Source organism: Pelecanus crispus, chromosome 9 (genome assembly GCF_030463565.1).
Source record: "Pelecanus crispus isolate bPelCri1 chromosome 9, bPelCri1.pri, whole genome shotgun sequence".
In the NCBI taxonomy this organism is placed as follows: domain Eukaryota; kingdom Metazoa; phylum Chordata; class Aves; order Pelecaniformes; family Pelecanidae; genus Pelecanus; species Pelecanus crispus.
In genome coordinates this window covers 11,776,582-11,797,016 of record NC_134651.1, presented here as the reverse complement: position 1 = coordinate 11,797,016, position 20,435 = coordinate 11,776,582, and the positions used below count along the sequence as shown (strand labels likewise).

Below are 20,435 nucleotides of genomic sequence, written 5' to 3'. Positions count from 1 at the left end.
AACTTTTACACCACCCACCCCCCCCCCCCAAAAAAAAAAAAAAAAAAAGATCACCTTCAAGAGCAGGTAAGAGGGCCTGCACAAAATTACCTGCTGTAGACAAAAGGTGGCTTTTAGAGCAGAAATTCATATCCAAGACAAAAAACATTGTATGGTCTCAAGACATACATTCACCAAAGTAAATAAGATTACTTAATAGATGGTCTGTGACACACTGCACATGTCCACCCTAGCGTGGAATGGCACAAACTCTGTATGGGTGGGGCTGCAGCGTACCCCCACACATGGGCTCTGTGTTGACCTTCGTCACACCCTCAGGGAAGCGGAAGGTGAATGCCCGCAGCAGGTTGGCAAAGAAAATAAAGAGCTCGGTCCTTGCTAGATGCTCCCCCAAACACACACGGTGCCCTGCAGAAGGAAGAGGGGAAGGACAGTGACTAAATTACCCTGACCTCAAAAGCAATCGTATTCATTCTCACACAAAGCAAAGGTATTCTTGCTGAGTCCATAATTTCTTTAGGCCTTAATGCAATCAATGACACAAAACTTCATGTAATTCTTCCTTTAAAGAATCCTATCTGCAGCTATAGATAACTGTGCATCCCTTCTGCTCTGAGTTTCACTTCAGTTACCTCAAAAACCTCATCTTCATTTGACACTTTAAAGGAATTCGTTCAATCATGTAAATGAAGAATAAGGACTTGCTCTTCCTGGGAGATGTGGTGATCCAGTTTTGTGTGCATGAAGAATCAGCACAGCTGCTTGCAAGTACTTTCCAGATGATGCCTGGTGTTGAAATGTATGCCCCAAATCAATAACCATAATCATTAGCAAAGAATTTCCTTCCAAAAATAGGGCAAGTTAGATGTATACATTTGTCAGGACATCTCTGATTTTCCATGTTATTATTTGTTCAGTAGAACAAATGTTTATAGTTGGATTGGGAAATGTTACTGAAAATAATCTTGTTGATTTTAACACTGTTTTCCACAAACAGGTTTAAAATAAATGACCAATAGGTTTTTAATAGATATATTAATTCTACCATCCTAATCCAAACGATTAATGTTCGTGCTGTCAGTCCACTGACCTATTGAGAATGGTAAAAAGGCTTCTTGGCTCGCAAAGTTTCCATCCTTATCCAAGAAGTGACCAGGGTTGAACTGTCGAGGTGTTTCCCACTGCCCTGGGTCATACAAAGATGAAGCAATATTTGGAAAAACTATGGTGCCCTGAAAGGAGAAAAACATTAACTCAGTTCTGGCTGTCAATCCTCCCCCAGCAGTCAGAACCGGCTAGGTGAGACCAGTGTTAGTTTACTTTCAGAGTTCTCAGTTGGTTAGAGCATGGTGCTAATAACACCAAGGTCACAGGTTCAATCCCTGCTTACTGCAGGGGGGGTTGGGCTCGATGATCTCTCAAGGTCCCTTCCAACCCAAAGCATTCTATGATTCTATGATTCAGTGTTGTACACTGGTAGGTTCACTTCCCCAGTATGAACTGTGAGGAACATGAAGTCTCTTTGTTTCAGAATGTCAGTCCAAGTCTGACCATGGAAGTGGTCGTGTCACTAGAAACAAACAACTTTATTTGTACTAAACTCATTTTCACTTCTAACATTAGAAGTTTCTGTGATTTAGTCTCTTTGATGAAAGCTAGTTGCAAACCTTCATGCTTTTCCCTGGACCTTTAACAGGCTTTCTGCAGGCAAAAATTCGGTCAGATACCTTTCCAATGCCTTATCAGCACAAATCAATCATAGTATTCTTCAGTATCAATCTCTAAGGTTTTGCCTTCATTGGTTTGTAGAAACACTTGCTAAAATCCCCTCTTCCATCCAGGGGCATCTTTCACTACTGATAACCCTCTCCCACAAGCTGCGTCACTCAACTCAGCCTGGCAGATGGTTTCTTGTCCCTGTTCCCATTCAGGCTGTGACCCAGAGGTATCCAACCCCATTGCTGTTGAGAAGAAGCTGGCACAAATATATTTTAATTCATGCCTTGCTCTACTGATGCAGGAAAGGTCTGTAGCAAACGAGAAACTGTGTCTGTACCTTTTTGAGGGGAAAGCCGAGCAACGTAGTGTTCCTCACGCACACTCTGGGCAGGCCAACTGAGATAATATTGCTGAAGCGCTGAACCTCATGAACCACAGCATTTGTGTAGGGCAGTTCTCTCCGATCCTCATAGCAGATTAACTGGGAAGGACCCAGAACGGCATCCAGCTCCTTCTGCACTTTCTCTGCGGAGAAACATTCACGATTGCAGGTGGAAAACTATATCAAGTATTTTCACTAATTCCATTTTCAAAGACATTTCCCATTTACAACTACAAGGACAGCAACAAAATTCATGTAAAAATGTAAGTAAGCTTTATAAAGAAAATAAAAGTAGCAGGGTGTTCCAACAGCTTAAACATATGAGAGCTCTACTTCTGGGTCTGAAGTTATTTGATTGTAGATTAAGAAAAGACATTTGTTGCTCAAAAATTTAAAACTCTAACAGTTGCCTTACTAACACTCTGATGCAAGAGATAAGTGATTTATCTTTGTGTTTTCTTTTGACTAGGTCCCTCGGGTACCTACAGCCAGTTAGAACCACTAAGCTCACAGCTCTCTGGAATTTAAGCCAGGTGAATCTGGGCCTTAAAAGCCTAATTCCTATTAAAAGGAAACGGTTCTTATACAGGATGTCTGTTAAGTGAAGCAATGCCAACTAGAACAATGTCCAAATACCTTTAAAAAAAAAAAAAACTGGATCTGCTTCTTGGCACCTGCCTTTTGATCAAAAATAGCATGATTTAAATTACTTATTGCACAGGAGTGTTGGGAGCATTAACAAAAGTATAAAAATTGTTTTGTAAACATCGAGAGAGGCAGTATACACATAATACAAATGCCTTAGATTTTTACCAGATGATCCTGTCTTTTTCCAGGCACTCTGAAGCAACACTAAGATGCAGGGAAGCCCATTGTGCATTGACCAGTTTGTGCTTATGCACATCGAGCCTGCTCAGTGACTGCCAGCAGTCCTGCACAAAACTATGTTACGTAGACGCTGACAACAGAGATGTAAGCACCATACAGAATTTAAAATGTATATCCAGAAATATTTTTAAGTAAATTTCCTTCTATGAAGAACTTGGCTTGCAAAATCAGGCACGACTACGTCAGGATCCAGTATAGTTGGAAGTGATCAGTCACTGCATAGTATAAATATGCATCTCTGCTCCAGTAGTTCAGAGAACAAGGATTCAGTGATTAGGCAAAAGGCCAGAATTTTCCTTATGGTACATAATGGAACTGCATAACATTGTCATTGTGTGTCAACACAGGCAAAAGTATAAATGGGTTCAAAAAGAAGCCACCGATTAAATGAGGACAGATATACTGATGTCAGTTCATTATGAGAGTCTAGATGCAATGTATGACTCAAGCAGCCCAGGAAGGATCATTCTGCACACACCCTGCTTTCCCAAAGTTAGTGCAAGGTATTATATTTAGATAAATAAAATTATTTAGGTGAGTCAGTGCTTTCATAACCTTAATTACATTAGGTGATAATAAAGATGCACTAACACAAAATTAAGTATACCTTATTGTCTGAGAGCTACAAATTGAGCAATTTTTTCTTATCTTCACCTCTTTCCTGCATTTAAAATTCTGTTCTCCTCTGGGTATTTGCACATATTCTACTATCTAACAATGAGATTTCTGTTATCCAGCATAAGAGATCATTCTTTCTTTGGTTTTCATTTAGTGTTCTACGAAAGTGATTGATGGTTATTTAAAAGCTTGACTTAAAAAATAAACTTCTTAAATATACATAGACATAACAGATGGGACATCAAATTCCCTTCCCAACTGGAATAATTTCTGTTGCAAGAAACTCAAATACATCACAGATTAAATAGACACCCTGATGCCTTGGGATCATAAATGGACTGATGGACAAAAATAAAGTCAAAGTTGCCCATTGATCTTTAGGTGATTATCTTTACTACTTCTGTGACCGACAAAGCACAAAGAAGGGCAGGACTCCCTGTAGCCCCCATCGCTGATATTCAGCCAACACAAAGCAGAATTGAAGTAAGTTTCCAAAGAGTGACATCCTTACTATCACACATCAGTTTCTGGTTAATTATTTTCAGCCATCAGTTGTGTTTATGACTAAGACAGAACCCAGCTCAGTTTCTTGAAGCACCATCAGCACCCCACCAATGGCTGCAGCAGTGGCCACTGTTCCTTCAAGGATTATGCATGCGAACACTTTGGCTTCCCAAACATCAACTCCAATCCTCTTACTCCATTGACCACCCTACCACAATCTTCATTTCCCTGAAGACCTCAACCCCTCCATCTCAATTAGCCACAACCTCCTATACATATGCATACGTCCCAGACTGTTAACTCTTTCTGTGAACTGCCTTATGCCTGTAACTGCTGTAAGAGCCTCTATACAGATACTCCAGATCTAACAATGCTGTCTAGCGCAGATCTACCAGCACAAAAAGGTCCATGTGCCACTAGTATCTAGGAATAATCTCTGTTCCATGAAAGTGTTATGACTTGGCTGTTCTATTGCATCAGAGATATTTGAGACAAGCTTACCTACTCACCTTGAATGTCTGGATTTGCCACCATATAGAGAAGGCCCCAGTTCAAAGTAGTACTTGTTGTCTCTGATCCACCCAAGAAAAGGTCATTTATAGAATGAACCATGTTGTCTTCATTGTATGTAGACCTGGGTTCATCTTTGGACTGCAAATGATAAGAAAAAGTAAAGTGTTATACATGAAAGTTAGAAAAACCTGAATAGGGTTAAATGTGATTTTATCACCAGTTCCAAGCTGCAGTGTGTTCTGTCTATAGTACAATACAGAGAGACTGATAAAGAATATTAGACACCAAAGATAATTATCAATATGAAAAGCTAACATTCCACAAATGGACAAACCATGTTTACTCCACTCTTAATCATGAAGCTAAATCGCATGTTCTCCACAGAAAAGGATTATTGGTTTAACTGTGCAAATAGTGGTACATTTAGAATGTTTCATAAGTAAATGTTCCTCTGAAGATGTGTGCCAGCATGCCATTCTTCATGCCTGTCATGGTTTAGCCCCAGCCAGCAACTGAGCACCACGCAGCCGCTCGCTCACTCCCCCTGCCCCGGTGGGATGGGGGAGAGAATCGGAGGAGTAAGAGTGAGAAACACTCCTGGGTTGAGATAAGAACAGTTTAATAATTGAAATAAAGTAAAATAGTAATGATAATAATAGTAACAACAATATAATAATAATAATCACATACAAAGCAAGTGATGCACAATGCAATTGCTCACCACCCGCCAACCGATACCCAGACAGTTCCTGAGCAGTGATTACTGCTCCCCGGCCAACCCCCCCCAGTTTATATACTGAGCATGATGTCATATGGTATGGAATAGCCCTTGGGTCAGTTTGGATCAACTGTCCTGGCTGTGCCCCCTCCCAGTTTTCTTGTGCACCTGGCAGAGCATGGGAAGCTGAAAAGTCCTTGACTAGCATAAGCAGCACTTAGCAACAACTGAAACATCAGTGTGTTATCAGCATTATTCTCATACTAAATCCAAAACACAGCACTATGCCAGCTACTAGGAAGAAAATTAACTCTATCCCAGCTGAAACCAGGACAATGCCTCAAGTCATATTCTATCACTTAGTTTTTCTACCAAGCAATACAGTCAACAGGTAATAAACACTGGGTTGTCAAAAATTCTTAACCTGTGGTATTCGGGTTTCTTCTCCACTACAAGGCCACAATGACTCACATACAGCTGCTTTGGGGTTTTACAGTTTTCAGTAAGAAGTGTGAGGACATATATGTATAATGCTGAAACTATCAAAGAATATTATTATGGTCTGGTGGAATTCTTTGTCTAAATTTAGGGAGGTTATGCTCAGGGCTCTTGAATATTTCTTTTGCCAGTGGAGGAACTGGAAAGTGGGAAGGACATTTTTCCCTGTTGTAATATCATCTAATCTTTTTGTATTGCCCCTGCGTATCTATTACAGACAGTTCTATTTTTTTAATAAACCAACTTGGATGACTTCGACCCAGCAGAGTCCCAGAAGAGCTCGCTGTAACAATTTCTGGTCCACTGATGCTCAAGTCTCATAAATCTTAGAACAGCAGTGAAAGCCTTTAGAAGCAGTTAAAAGCTTTGGAAGACCAGATGTGTTAATATTGTGCCAGTATCAAAAAATTTAAAACAAGAGGATCCTTGTTAGAGGATTGTTAGCCTAACAAGAGATCAGTTAGGCTGATATCCACCCTGGACATAAAAATATAGCAGCTGATATGGGAATCAATTAACAAAGAATTACCAGCTAGAAATATAAATTAATACTAATCTACTGATCTTGGCAAGGAGATCTGATTTGATTCTTTGATAGAATCACCAGCTTGGATGATAATGACAATTTCACAGTTGCAATATACTTGGAGCTCCACAAGATAGTTGCTTTTGTTCCTCACAAAAGTAAAAAAAAAAAAATCAAGCACTACTAAGTATTCATAAGACACATGCTAAAATACTAAAAGCTGGCTGACAGAAATAGCTAATAGACATTCCTCCCTAGATGCATGTCTCTAGTGTGACTGAGCACAGCAGCAGAGCCAACTCAGGCAGTAGACAAGGCAGGCAGCAGTCCAGGACAGCAGACCTGTTCCGGCCGTGCCAGGAGATGCAGGATGGGTGCCTACAGCCTGACAAGGTTGCAGTACCCTCTGTTGCTGCAGCCAGCACATGACCACAGCAGAAGGGGCACCGGCTGTCCCTGCAGGGAAGCACTGCCACCCAGGAGCAGCAGCCATTACCCACTTCTCCAGGGGCTGCAAGGGTAGCCCCCACTCTGGGTATCTTGTTTGGCTCTGAGCCGCTTCTTGCCTTGTCGCCCCCCAGTAACACCAGTCTCATCTTGTCACTTCCTCCCCTTTCTCCTTTTTCTTCCTATCAGCAAGCAGAACAGGAGGAGGTATATGGCCTACTGCAGTGGGGAACAGGAGAAAGGAAGAGTGATTAAGTGGAGCTAGAAGGAATCACAGAGGGGAAGGGCAGCTGCTATCCAGGGATTAGGGAGCAGATCCAGTTCCCAAGAGATTCAGACAAAGAAAAAGTGTTCCTGGTAAGGTCTAGAAAAGGGAGAGATACATGTCCTCACTCACAGCTTATGCAAGCCTCCTACAGCCTTTCAAAACCCTATGGATTCCCACCTACCTCTAGTATGCCTGCCTGCCCAAAATGCCCTGATTTGTCCCAGTTCCCTTTGCTTGATACTTCGCTGACCCTGGTACTCCTCTCTTCTCTAGCCTTGTCTGAAACTCCTCTGACTCCTAGATTATTTCTCCACAAAATGCTCTCAAAATCCAACTGTCCTCTTGCAACTGTCCTCTCTTGACAAACCCTTACCAGCCAAATATCCTATCCAGAACATCCCACTCTATCTCCCCAAGATCTTCCCAGTTCTCTTGTGGTCCACTTAGAAATTCAGTATTGTTTCCTGGAGGCCTTAAATAATTTTGTAACTTGTGCCAGCGAGAAAAAATTCAGTGTCTTAACCTGTCCTTTAATGAAAGGATTGCAAGGTGCTGTGGCATATCTGTAATTAGAAAGGATTTAGCAAGTCCCTGGTTACTGGACTCACATTAGGATGTCTATGAAAGGTAAGAGACTGTGGTAGAAGGGCTCAGACTAGATGATTTAATGGTCCATTTCACCTTATTCCCCATGAATGTGTATGATCAGGCAGAACAAATACTTACTTTTTCAATGTGAGCCAGGTAAAAGTCAATGAAATCCTGCAGTTCGTCTGGTCTCCCACGCTCCACGTGCATTCTGATCTCCCTCCTTGTAAAAGAGCTCAGGATATCATAACAAGACAACACTTTCTTATGAGGACCAGGGAGACGGCACATCAGCCAGGGGAAGACTTCATACAGCTGCAGGAGTGACACAGAGGTACCACAAAGTCTCTATCATTATAAAATGCATTTTAGGCCTACTAAAAAGAGAAGGTAATGTTCCTGTTAGCATGTGGTTTTGCATCATTAGTAAAATATTCTGGCAAAGGCTACGCTTGTGTTTTCAAGTTGTTAAAACAGTACACTATATAATTTCTAGCTGTGTTGATGGTAAGATTCAGAGTTCCACAGGCTTGCAGCTCACCCACAAGCCAAATTAGAATGATTATAATTAGAATGAACTGTATTCATTTATTCAATTATTTAATTCATGTATTCAATTACAATGAACTGTATTCAGACATTTTAAAAGTGAGATCCTGCCCTCCAGTGGAGAATACCAGGAAGGAAAAAGCAAAGCCATTGCAAACTATCCTCGCCAGGATGTGCAAAAGCAGTTAATACAACCCAAAGCAGGGGCCGGCTACCAGTGGCTGGTATACGAACTCGGTAATCCTCCAAAGCACTCTCTACTAATCAGGCTCTCAAGGGTCCTCAATAACACTTGAAACATCTGAAACCCAGAAAAGCTGAGAAACAGCTACCTGACATTTTGGAGTGCTCTCCTCTAGAAAAGAAGAAGGGATTAGCTGACACAACCAGATTAATTGTATCGTTCTCTCTCACCATTTGGGAAAATCTGGCCTAAGAATAGCTGCTTTCTACCTACTCTGATAGCTAGAAAGTTCATTCTAATTTTCAGCCTATATTTATGCCTGGGTAATTTGTATACATTGTTCTTGTATCTGCAGTGTATTTTCTCTTAATAGTTCTTTTCCTGCTCAAAACACAATCCCATTATTTATTTATCAGCAGAAGTTCTATCCTTTCTCAGTCTTCATTTTGCTGAGTTCTTCTTGTACTCCCCTAGTTACACCACAGAAAGCACGTTATTAGGTGTTCACTGGAGTCTGGCTGAATTAGATAGACTATACTTCTGTCTTTGGAAAAATCAGTTCTTATTGTCAGACATCCAATTATCAATTAATCATTGCCTTATCACAGAAAGGTTGTAGTCCAGCCCTTGATAAATTCACATAGAACTTCATATCCTTTTTGTTTAGTTCCATCTCTGTTTGTTTTTTTTTTTTCTTTCAAAATCTGTTCAGGAGCCTTACATACAAGTGTTGTCTGACTAATCATATGTGGTTGCCCAGATTACATGCATTCCTACTCTCAAATGCATACCTTTTCTGGCTACTATGGCACCCTAACTGCAAGTGGAATTTAGCTGTCAACATTCAAGACAGGAACTGAGCCCATCCACCTTCCTGGCCACTGGTCCTGCCAAAACTCCTCCTCCATTTCTGGAGGGGCCCAACCCACAGCACTCTTCTGTTCAGTGCCTGACAGCATGGAATCCAGTTAAGAAATGGGGATGTGGATGCAGCTATGCGGACTAAAGCAAAGCTAGGATAGGAAGAAGAAAAGAAGGTATATTCTCTATCCCAAAAGCAGGTCTTGCCTGCCACCACTACACACAACTTACAGGACCGAAGCTAGGCTAAAATAAAAGGGAACCTGATCATAACTCAGTGAGAAGAATGCTCCATGGGATGTGGGGGGAAATCTCTGTATTACAGGGATTGCTTATGTGTTTTACATTAAGAAGCTACTGGGACAACTTTAAAAGTGGAACCAGAACCAGAACTCCCAGGCAACTTTGAATGCACTTCTGTGCAAAGCAGGCCTCTTCTAGTGTCAGATAAGTCCTTGAGTCTCAGAAGAGTGCCAATCATTTTGATTGCCAAGCTTACAGGTGTATTTGCTGGCCTAGCATTTCCCATGTTCTGCTGCCTGCATCTAGAGCTGCTTGTCTCTCAGGGTGAAGGAGTGGATTTCTCTCGGAAGTCTTCAAGTCTCCACTTCTTATAGAGGAAATGGAGATAAGTAGCCACAGGCTAAACACTCAGGTATTTGAATCATTCTTCTCTCTGTTAACTGTACATAAAACAGTATCTAAATCTGGCACGTGAATCACACTTTTAGACCTGACATTTAGTATTTAACAACCATGATGCCCAAGGTAGGAATCTGTTGCACATGGGGGTTGAGAAAACAAGTAACAAACATGACCCAGGAGCAGTCCATCAGCTTGTGCCTTGCTGCAAAGATTTAGGAGCAAACTGCCTTATCACAGTACTCAAACATAGAAAAATGAACCCAAATGACCAAGGCTGGTATGTAGGGCATTACCATCACACTTTGAGATAGTGCACTGCCCAGTAAAGCTGCATGGGACATCACTCACCCATTCAAAAACTTTTGCCTAACAGCTACCTCTTCAATCTGCATTTCTCACTTTCTGTCTTATTCAGAAAAAGACAACAGATTGTTTACGTACATGATGAATAAAGCTGCCTCCAAATTTGAATATATGCTCTGTGGCTCTAATCAGTTCACGGAAGGTTTCATCCTCTCTGGAGAAGCGATGTCCAAAAACAACAGCACAAATTACGTTTGACACGGAATGAACGAGTGGGAAAGAAGGATCCAGGGGTTTCCCTGCAACCATAATAATAAATATCATTGTTAATGTCTGCTATTCTGCTTTAGTGAAATGAGAGAATATTACAGGTTACCCAAAGAACTTTCAGGAGAGCATTGCATTTCACAGAGAAGCAGCAATCTTCTTACAAAATTGTAGTACCAAACTGATTCTTCACAACTATGCTGCAATCCCATAATCCCAGGGATGTGTGGTACCCTAAAGAAATGCCAGATGTGTGAAATATTTCATAATACGATAGAACAAATTTAGAGTTAAGAAAAAAATATATATGCAAGTTTGCTGCCTGGCAAATTCAAAATAGGTCTCAGGCATGGGAATGGCTGAAAACACTGTGGTCAAAGGAAATCTGAGGGGAGAACCATTAGAAGAGAGGCAGCCTTATTCAGCAAGAACATAAATACATGCAAGGCTACTACATTTTGCCTGACCTTGCTAGACATGTACAACCTCCGGTAAGATAAAATTTCATGAAGTCCTTTCAACCAATTGTGACAACAATATAATAACTAATTTTAAAGCAATTACTTGAAAATCTAATCTCAAAAAACCCTATTTTGTGACTCCAGAATAAATGACTATAAACAACTATATTTATGTATATACTGGTGCAGCTGTCCGACACCCAATGCGCAATTCTGATTAGCAACTTATTGTTCTGGGCTTTTCTTTCCAGCACACGTGGTCACATCTTAATCTCTCCTAGTTCTTAAACCATGGGAGTGGGCTAGATGTAATTACTTGTAATTGATACAATGCTAGCCACAGCATGTCCTGATTTACTGTGCCTTTGCATAATGATCAGTATTGGGAAATCCAACTCACATGCTCCTAACTGGGTTAATCAGGATAAAACGTTGTAATGAAGAGAAGATTCTAGTCACTGCTTTACAGAGTTCGTGCAAACAGTGTTACAAGACTTAATTCAGCATATCTTTATGCACCAGCACCACATACGAGCCATCAATGTGCCCTTGAGGTAAAGGCGGCCAACATCATCCTGGGCTGCATTAGGAATGGCATTGCCAGCAGGTGAAGGGAGGTGATGCTTCCCCTTCGATCAGCACTGGTGAGACCCATCTGGAGTGCTGGGTCCAGTTCTGCGCTCCCCAGTACGAGAGAGACATCAACATACTGGAATAAGTTGAGCAAAGGGCTACAAGGACAATTAAGGGATTGGAGTATGTGATGTAAGAGAGGCTGAGAGAGCTAGGACTGTTTAGTCTGGAGAAGAGGAGGCTCAGGGAAATATCTTAAATGTGTATAAATACCTGATGGAGAGGAATAAAGAACATGGAGCTAGATTTTTCTCAGTGGTATCAAGGGAGGCAATGGGCAAAAACTGAATACATTAAATTCTGCCTAAACATACAAAACTTTCTTACTGTAGGGCTGATTGAACACTGGAACAAGTTACCCAGAGACATGGTGAAGTCTCCATTGTTGCAGATATTTAAAACCCAACTGGACTCAGCCCTAAGAAACCTGCTCCAATTGACCCTTCTTTGAGAAGGGGTTAGACTAGACCATCTTCAGAGATCCCTTTCCACTTTAAGCATTCTATGATATAAATAACAAATAAGCTCCAGTTTTGTTTCCCAATTTTAGTACTTCGGTAAGTAACTTTGAACAAGAATAGTCTCCCACTGGATTTGAAAACACAGGACTGGGGTCTTTGCATTTTCAGTCCATTCCACATAGACACTTGTCCTGGTTTCAGCTGGGATAGAGTTAATTTTCCTCCTAGTAGCAGGCACAGTGCTGTGTTTTGGATTTAGAATGAGAAGAATGTTGATAACACACTGATGTTTTAGTTGTTGCTAAGTACTGCTTATGTTAGTCAAGGACTTTTCAGCTTCCCATGCTCTGCCAGGTGCACAAGAAACTGGGACGGGGCACAGCCAGAATAGCTGATCCAAACTGACCCAAGGGCTATTCCATACCATATGACATCATGCTCAGTATATAAACTGGGGGGGTTGGCTGGGGAGCAGTGATCGCTGCTTGGGAACTGTCTGGGTATCGGTCGGCAGGTGGTGAGCAATTGCATTGTGCATCACTTGCTTTGTATATTATTATTATTATATTGTTACTATTATCATTACTATTTTACTTTATTTCCATTATTAAACTGTTCTTATCTCAACCTAGGAGTGTTTCTCACTCTTACTCCTCCGATTCTCTCCCCCATCCCACCGGGGCAGGGGGAGTGAGCGAACGGCTGCGCGGTGCTTAGTTGCTGGCTGGGGCTAAACCACGACAACACTGTAACACCCTGCACACTCTCTTGTGGAACAAAAGCTGCCCTTGATTTCAGAGCAGGACGGAGAAGCTCATACACTAAAGACAAAAATGAATCGGTATTTATTGTAGAGATACCTTTCGTACTTGCAAAGAAGTCTACCAGGTAGCGGGCCTCTTCTTGAACTCGATGCTCCAGACCTCTTTTCCCCAGACCAAGATGGCAGAGAGTCCTCAGCGCAAACCTTCTCTGCTGCTTCCAGGTGTGACCAGTTGCCAACGTAATCCCTGCAGCCATTCAAGGAAGAGCTCTTTATCATGCCAGTATTTATTATAGACAAAAACTATATTAAAAGATTTACTAAACCACAGAATATACTGTTACATTGTTACAACTGCTAGGTTGCCTATGAACACAAAGACACAAAGGAACAGCTGTGGCATGTAAGCATGTGGGCAGGGCTAAAATGAACAAATTCAACTGGGTAATAAGGCAACTTGCAGGATTAAGCTTGACCCAAGACAACCAGTTATCTCAGCAAGTTTGACAGCTGCTTCTCTAGACATTCACTGAATTGCTTGCCTCCCGCTCTCTTCTATGCTTGGAGCTCACCTGACCAGGGTAATGATTCTCATGAAAGGAAAAGGGGAAAGAGTTGTGACTGCCCACAATCAGGAAGAAAAGTTCCTGTCCACAGGGCAGAAAAGTTCAGTACTTGGGCTTTGTGACAAATATCTTCAGAAGAAATAAAGATAATATACTAACAGGATCTTTAATGTAGTATAAAAATCACCAATGACTGAAACAAATTCAAATTAGAAAGATTTAAAGAATTAGGTTTCCTTAAAAAAAGCCAAGGTCCCAAATAAAATAAAGGTTCTTTCATAATGCATGTGTTCATGAAAACCAGGAGTTTGGGAATTTCCAGTATGGTTGGGAAGTATGAAACCTACAGTAAGGTTGAAACAGAAGTTCATTGAATCTCTAGATGCAACTGTGAGAGTAAGAAAATATTCACAAAAGGAAGGGAATGGGAAGAAGATCCCACCATCAAGCTCACTCTTCAACTGAAAAGTAATAGTGGGAGGCAGCAAGTCCAGGACAAGGAAGTGTGCTGTTTCCTGCTCTTCCTCCTAGCACAAGCTACCACTGTCTCACCTCATCACCTCTGAATCGGCTCCAGTGAATATTTCACACAAGGCGTTATGAATCTTTTTTCTTTTGCTGGTCCTTTCCTCCTACTACTATCTAAAGGCTATTTCACCCCTCCCTACTTGGCAGTTCACCTGGCAGTCATTCCTCATAGACAAACCTGCTACTGTGGTACCTTTGGAAGTTATGAGCTACAAAAGAGCTGCAATTTGTCAAGACAATACTTATGGCAAGAATATCTCACCTTTTCCTTTGGCCATTGCTCTGAAGAAAGGAGACACTAGCCTCCCAGAAACATCTTCAGAGTGTGTGGTCATACCATCCTTAACTGCTTGAAATCCATTCAGTACAATCACTGGGGCCCATCCAAACCATAAGGTAAATATGTTGCCATGAATTTTTGCCAGCTATAGATGGGAGAGAAGCCAGGAAAGCACAGATGAAATCCCACACGCTGCAAACAATCAGAGGATGAACCTGTTTTTACACTGATTGCAGGACCAGCCCTAAGGTGGAATGATATTCTCCATCTTTCCCACAGGATTACAATTATTATTCTCTGTGAGAAAGCGTGAATGTCTTTTCCAGCATTCATTGTTGAAAATAACTGAATATTCCAGCTTTTCAGAGCCACAGATCTATGCCAAGTATCATTAGGTAGCTTTTAGTACTGTATATAAGCCAAAGCTCAGTTCACAATGATTCATGTGATAAAGGGTATTTTCTATGCATGAATTTATTTCAAGAGGGTTTCTATCATTCGTACTGGTAAAGTGGTGCAAAGGGAACACAGAAATATCAGAGGAGTAACTAGCTTGTAGAGACTGGACCAGTTACTTTCTTCTTTCCCCCTGCCCCTTTGCATATTTAGGCACTGGAACTTGGACAAGACCATTCTGTCTCACAGTGTCCTTACTTCCTGTCTGAACCTGCTGTTTGGTCAGAATAACTGGCATGCCTCATCCAAACCGCAGTGGCAGAAGCCACTGAAATTGGCTACTGAGAATCCTGAAAGCACTGCGAGAACCAAGGGAGTGAAACAGAGGTGGCTTTGTGTGCAGAAGTACTCCTCAAAAAACAACTAACAAAAGGTTTGTGGGGTTTTTTTAGATCCTGTCAATACAAACAAGCATATGCACACATAGTGCATCTTAAGTATCTATTTACTGCTCAAGCTAGAGAGTGCCAGTGCTCAAAAAGCTAAAAATCCATGCTGTGAAAGTAGTTTTTTTTAAACGGTTCTTTTCCCTAACTGTAAATCCAATATATTATCCCTAAAGGTATTTAATCATAAATTATATCAATTTTCACATTAATTTGTCAAATTTAGTGTTATGGGGTGATGAAAGGATATAAAGTTTCACATGAATTTGTCAAATTCTGTGTTAAAAGGTGATGGGTTTAAGAATGATTTTCACACATTCAGAACTTCCAATACCAGTTTTCTTAGTTTGGCAACTACTTTATGCTACAATAACTTTTTCTTTTTTTGCCAACCGAACCAGCAGTTCCGAACCAAACCAAGTGCAATATCACAGTGGCTAGTTAACAATTACAGCGTGTTACCAATGTAGTTTTGGGAGAAGATGTTTTCACATAACAAACAACATGAGAAATACGAAATTACAAAGACTTTTAAACAATTAGGAGTATCTGAAAATAAATACCTTCATGAGGAGATCACGATTAAACTGAAAGTTCAGCTGTATCAAGGTCCCAAAAATTGGGAGAGGGATTGGTCCAGGAGGAAGCCGTCTCCGTACTCGTTGCAACTTAAAAAACTGCATAATTAGAAGGAATACAGCCAAGGCTATAAGAACTTGAACTACTGTCAACATTCTAACAGCTGCTTTTACCAGCTTGTCTTTATTGAAAATAGTCTACTGAAGCTATTAAGGCTGGTTGCTCAACCAGCTTTTTCATGAGAGTATTATATTTCATATAATAACTATTCCCCACCCCTAACCCTCCTTCTTTATTTTCAACCACTCATTACATTGTCATGCTCAAGCATGTTTAATAGATGCATACCCCTCTCCCTCTTCTCATTCAGATTATATTTATCAGAAATGGAACACAAGATTTTTAGAATCATAGAATCATTTAGGTTGAAAAAGACCTTTAAGATCATCAAGTCCAACAATTAACCTAACCACTAGACCAATTAAGGGTAGAGTAATAATTAATTTCATGTTTCCTGGCTTGGTGGCTGGATTATTTTTTAATGAAAGTAGAACTAGGAATCACTGAGGTTGGAAAGGACCTCAGTCCAACCGTCAACCCAACACCACCATGCCCACTAAACCATGTCCCAAAGTACCACATCTGCTCATTTTTTTAACACCTCCAGGGATGGTGACTCCACCACCTCTCTGGGCAGCCTGTTCCAAGGCTTGACCACTCCTTCCGTGAAGAAATATCTCCTAATAGCCAATCTAAACCTCCCCTGATGCAACTTGAGGCCATTTCCTCTCATCCTATTAGGTGTCTTTAGGAACAGTGTCTTAAAAGACTAGGGTCAAGATTTTCTAGGCAATGTAGATACACATATCCACATGTAAATTCTCCATCCAATTTTCTAAAACAATTGTGAATGGTATGTGCTCCTACAAATACTTCATGAATGCTTTTAGAAAAACAATAGCCATACATACAAATTAAGCATGCAAATCTAAGTGGATATTAAAGCTTGGAGTTTTAAAAATGTTTTGTATTTATTCCATGTACATGTATATCCAGTAATGGGAAGGCTGATAAAAGTTAAAAGCCCACATTTATCTTAAGATAGGTATACGAGTATCTAATGCTTAATACAAAAAGCAAAATTTGTTAGGCTTTTAAATTTAATTGAAAACAACTGATTTAATATATAACCTCACTTTTTTTTCCTAACCTATTTGCAATAGCTAACTTCACTGAGGGTTTTGCTGCTTCTGAATTTCCCCTTTCATAAATCTTGACATAAAGTGGATACCCTAAAGGCTCTTTTGAGCAATCATCAGAAAGCTTGCCAGATAAATAAAGTGTATGCATATAGAAAGTATACCTAGTACGAAACACATAGATAAAAACAAACATGAAAAAAACCTGCTAAGAATCTTGATCTACGACCAGAACTAAGGGCTCCAGCAAAAACTAGTCATGACATACATGTGCCATACTTGCTAACTTGAGAGTAAACACAGTCTGTAGCCAAGGCTCTTTGCCAAGCCTCAACATATGCAGGAAGTATAAATGTAGCATTGGGGGAGTTTACATGCCTGCAATGAGACCATGAAAACCACGTGACGAGGATTCTGGGCACCACATAACAAATGACAGTTATAGCCCTGTGTTACAGATCTAGATTGAAATGCTATCACATAAATGCTTCCCGGTAAAAAACCCCCATCCCCTGAAAACAAAACACTTGTAAAAGAAATACTTTTTTTCACACTTAGTTTTCACTAATCTGAAAACCTGCCAAGGCGACTTGTGCATCAGCTTGCTTCTTCCAAGTGCACTGTCTTTGGGACAGAATCTGTTTCACAGGATTTGTGTCTCTGGGACATGAAACACCCTTATCCAGAAAGAACAGCTTGGAGTTTGCCAGCCCACAGTTTCCAGACCTCCAAGTCAATTCACCGCCAACCCACTGCACTTCATTACCGCTAAAGCATAACTGATTAATGTGTATTAACCAAGAAAGGGATGTTTCTATGTTTCTACAAAAGCTGTGTTTGTTTACAATAAAAAGCTTATTTTTCAAGGCGCTTGTTTCTAACTTAACTCTCTCCTTTAGCAAGGAAAAAACTTTCTGTTTAAAAAGAAATTCTGATAAGTTTTACCTGCTCTGTATCTAGAGTAATTTTACAAAATCTACTTAAAATTCACCAATTTATCAGAATTTTTCATCGGGAATCAATGTAGTACCCTCCCTGGCCTTTTAGATATTCAAAGATTTTCCATCTAGATTATTTTTCTCAACAGGAAAAGCCATTTTTGTCCAGTGATCTTTTCCATGGGGAAGTGAAGAAGTTAAGGCCTGCGGCCTTCACCACCTCCAGGGCTGCAGCCTCACAACAGGACCTCTTTATTTCTTTCTTTAGCCTTGTAGCCTTGAGTTTTCACGTTACCAGTTATTTCTCACAAATCCAGGTATTCAAACACCATTGGTCCCTTCAACCTCTTGTCAGATTCACCCACATCCTTTGTCATAGTGTTAACACCAGCCTGAAGCTCTTCCTTCCTTATTCCTGTGCCATCACTTCTGCTAACAAGTTCCTCTGATGTGAGGATCCATGTCTCCTCTCATGCTCTGGCCACTTCAGGAGGCTTTAAAACCTTTTTTCTGGTGGTGTTTTCCTGAGGGAGGAAGATTTCCTGTCTTTTCCAGGTTTTGGCACTCTGCTTCCCTCCATGATGCCAAAGACCTGCCCTGGCAGCAGTCACGTCCTCCTTCCCTGTCTAAAATGGGGGCACACCACAGGGGCAGCCAGCAAAAAATAAAAGGGCAGAAAATGGAGCTGAACAGAAGGCAGATCTGCACTTGCAGCCACCGCCATGCTGGAGATGGGAGTGGGCATGAGGAGGCACCCCCAGGCCCCAGCCCTCCTCCATCCCATGTGAGGCGGCCATTGTGGGAAGCTGCTCTGTAAGGAGGCGTGCAGTTCCCTCTGAAGGGCTGCATGACACAGTTGCATAAACCATTCCCCTGCGAGCCAGCAGCCTGCCTTCCCCTCAGGTTGTTTCCAGGTGCCAGTCCAGGTGCTTTTTTCCCAGATCAGATTTCTGCAACATTTGCCTTGGTTGCCTCCCTGCTGCCCACTCAAGATGGCAGCCTTGTCTCCGGGCTGGCCAGCTCCTAAAATGGCTTCCCTACCACAGCATGAGGTGGTCAGTAGCATCGCATCACCTGGCCCCTCTGTCTTGCTCCTTCACTCTGGTCAAAGACCAGATTTCTCTCTGGACTCACATGGACTTTCTCTGTATCTCCTCTTCACCCAGCACCACCTCTCTCTTCCTGAGGAACCACGTTAAATTCCCATATTTCTCTCCACCAAGTAACAATCTAGGACATAAACAGAAATATATATGCTTTGCCATTATATTTCTATGTCAGGCAACAAAGATTCAGTTTAAATGTTTAAATTCCGATATCCATCTTAGATCTCCAGAGCTAGCTTTGTTTCTGCCAGATTTTCAAGTGTGAAACTCTGAAACATTGGGGTCCACTTAATTTTTCCCAGATATTTCTCTGGGATGGCACAGCTCCTTGGACCATGTGTATTAAACGATGGCACAGCTCCTTGGACCATGTGTATTAAACACAATAACTCATTCCCAGTGATGATTTTCAAGTAGTAAACTTTTTCCAAGCCTTTTAGCAGAATCCAGACATCACAGCATGCAGCCAAAACCCTCCCAGCATGATGGGTTTCGTAAATGATGAAGCAACAGCTGCAAGGATGTGGAATATCCTGGGAGCATGGGTTGAGATTCAGAAAACCAAGAAACAAGGATTGAGTGATTTTTGTTTCATGTGCAGAAATGGTGATGCTCTGATGCTGATTACATTCTCCAAAACTAAGCACATTTTCACAACAAAATGTATGCAGTTGATGAGGCTATTAGCAATGACCTACCAGAGAGAGGAAGGGAGAAGCTGGCATTTACCGAATTGGTCTTTTTTTCCTAAGCTTTCTGACAGTGACTCCTTTTTCAAAATGGTATTTTCTTACTGCTGTTAGTGACAATAAAGCCTCAGGCTGCTTTCTTCAATGGTGACATTATTCCCCTGTATCTTCTGCTTGTGGAGGTGAAGTGGCTGCAATCCATGCTGTCTTTATCAGCTTTTTATCTTAATGCTTACAAAGCAATGCCATAAGGGAACATAACTATGGCTACTCTGCATGTAATTTAAGAAACTGTACAGCATAGGGAAAGACAAACAACTACATGGTGTAGGAAAGGGAGTAAAACTAGAAACAGGATACAAGAGAGAATCAGAAAAAAGATGGAAGAGACTAGAATGAGGAACATCTGCCAAATATATGTTACAACAGATGGGAGCAAGGTGAGATGAGAAGAATAGGTGGAGAGATTTCAGTGAGGAAAGCATAAGAAGGAACAGTAGACAGCACGGGCCTAGAAGATATCCAAAGAAAGACTTGGAGATGGAGGACATTGTATAAGGAAGAAAATGAATGGAGGAATGTGCAGGGGAGTTGAAAACACAGGTGTAAAAAAGCACATTAAATAGAAAGGGGCTGAACCAGCAAGCAGCTACATTAGGAGACAGGAGAGGGTAAAGATGTGTTCTTCCACTCCTAAGAGTCTTTTTGTGCATCAGTTCAGAGCTGAGCTCTCTACCAAGTTCAAAGAAATTGGCTAGAGCTCCCTCTGAAGGTAAATAGTAAAGAGATCTCATTATTGTATAAGTCAGTTTCTTATGTGTTTGGGAATTATCACAAGGTACTTCAGCCCTGCCTGGATTCACTACAGCATACACAAAGTATGTGTGGTCCTCTGAAAGCTTATTTCACACC

The 20,435-nt window shown here is 41.1% G+C and overlaps 1 protein-coding gene across 1 annotated transcript; it reads right to left on the bottom strand.

Moving 5' to 3' along the window:
- Nucleotides 1-229: 229 nt before the first annotated feature.
- LOC104034705 (cytochrome P450 2J4) lies at nucleotides 230-15,746 on the bottom strand. The gene is made up of 9 exons (XM_075716550.1): nucleotides 15,576-15,746; nucleotides 14,153-14,315; nucleotides 12,894-13,043; nucleotides 10,350-10,510; nucleotides 7,808-7,984; nucleotides 4,621-4,762; nucleotides 2,057-2,244; nucleotides 1,091-1,232; nucleotides 230-408 (listed from the first exon to the last, which is right to left on the bottom strand). The coding sequence occupies exons 1-9, from the start codon at nucleotides 15,744-15,746 to the stop codon at nucleotides 230-232; spliced, it is 1,473 nt and encodes a 490-aa protein (XP_075572665.1).
- Nucleotides 15,747-20,435: the final 4,689 nt, after the last annotated feature.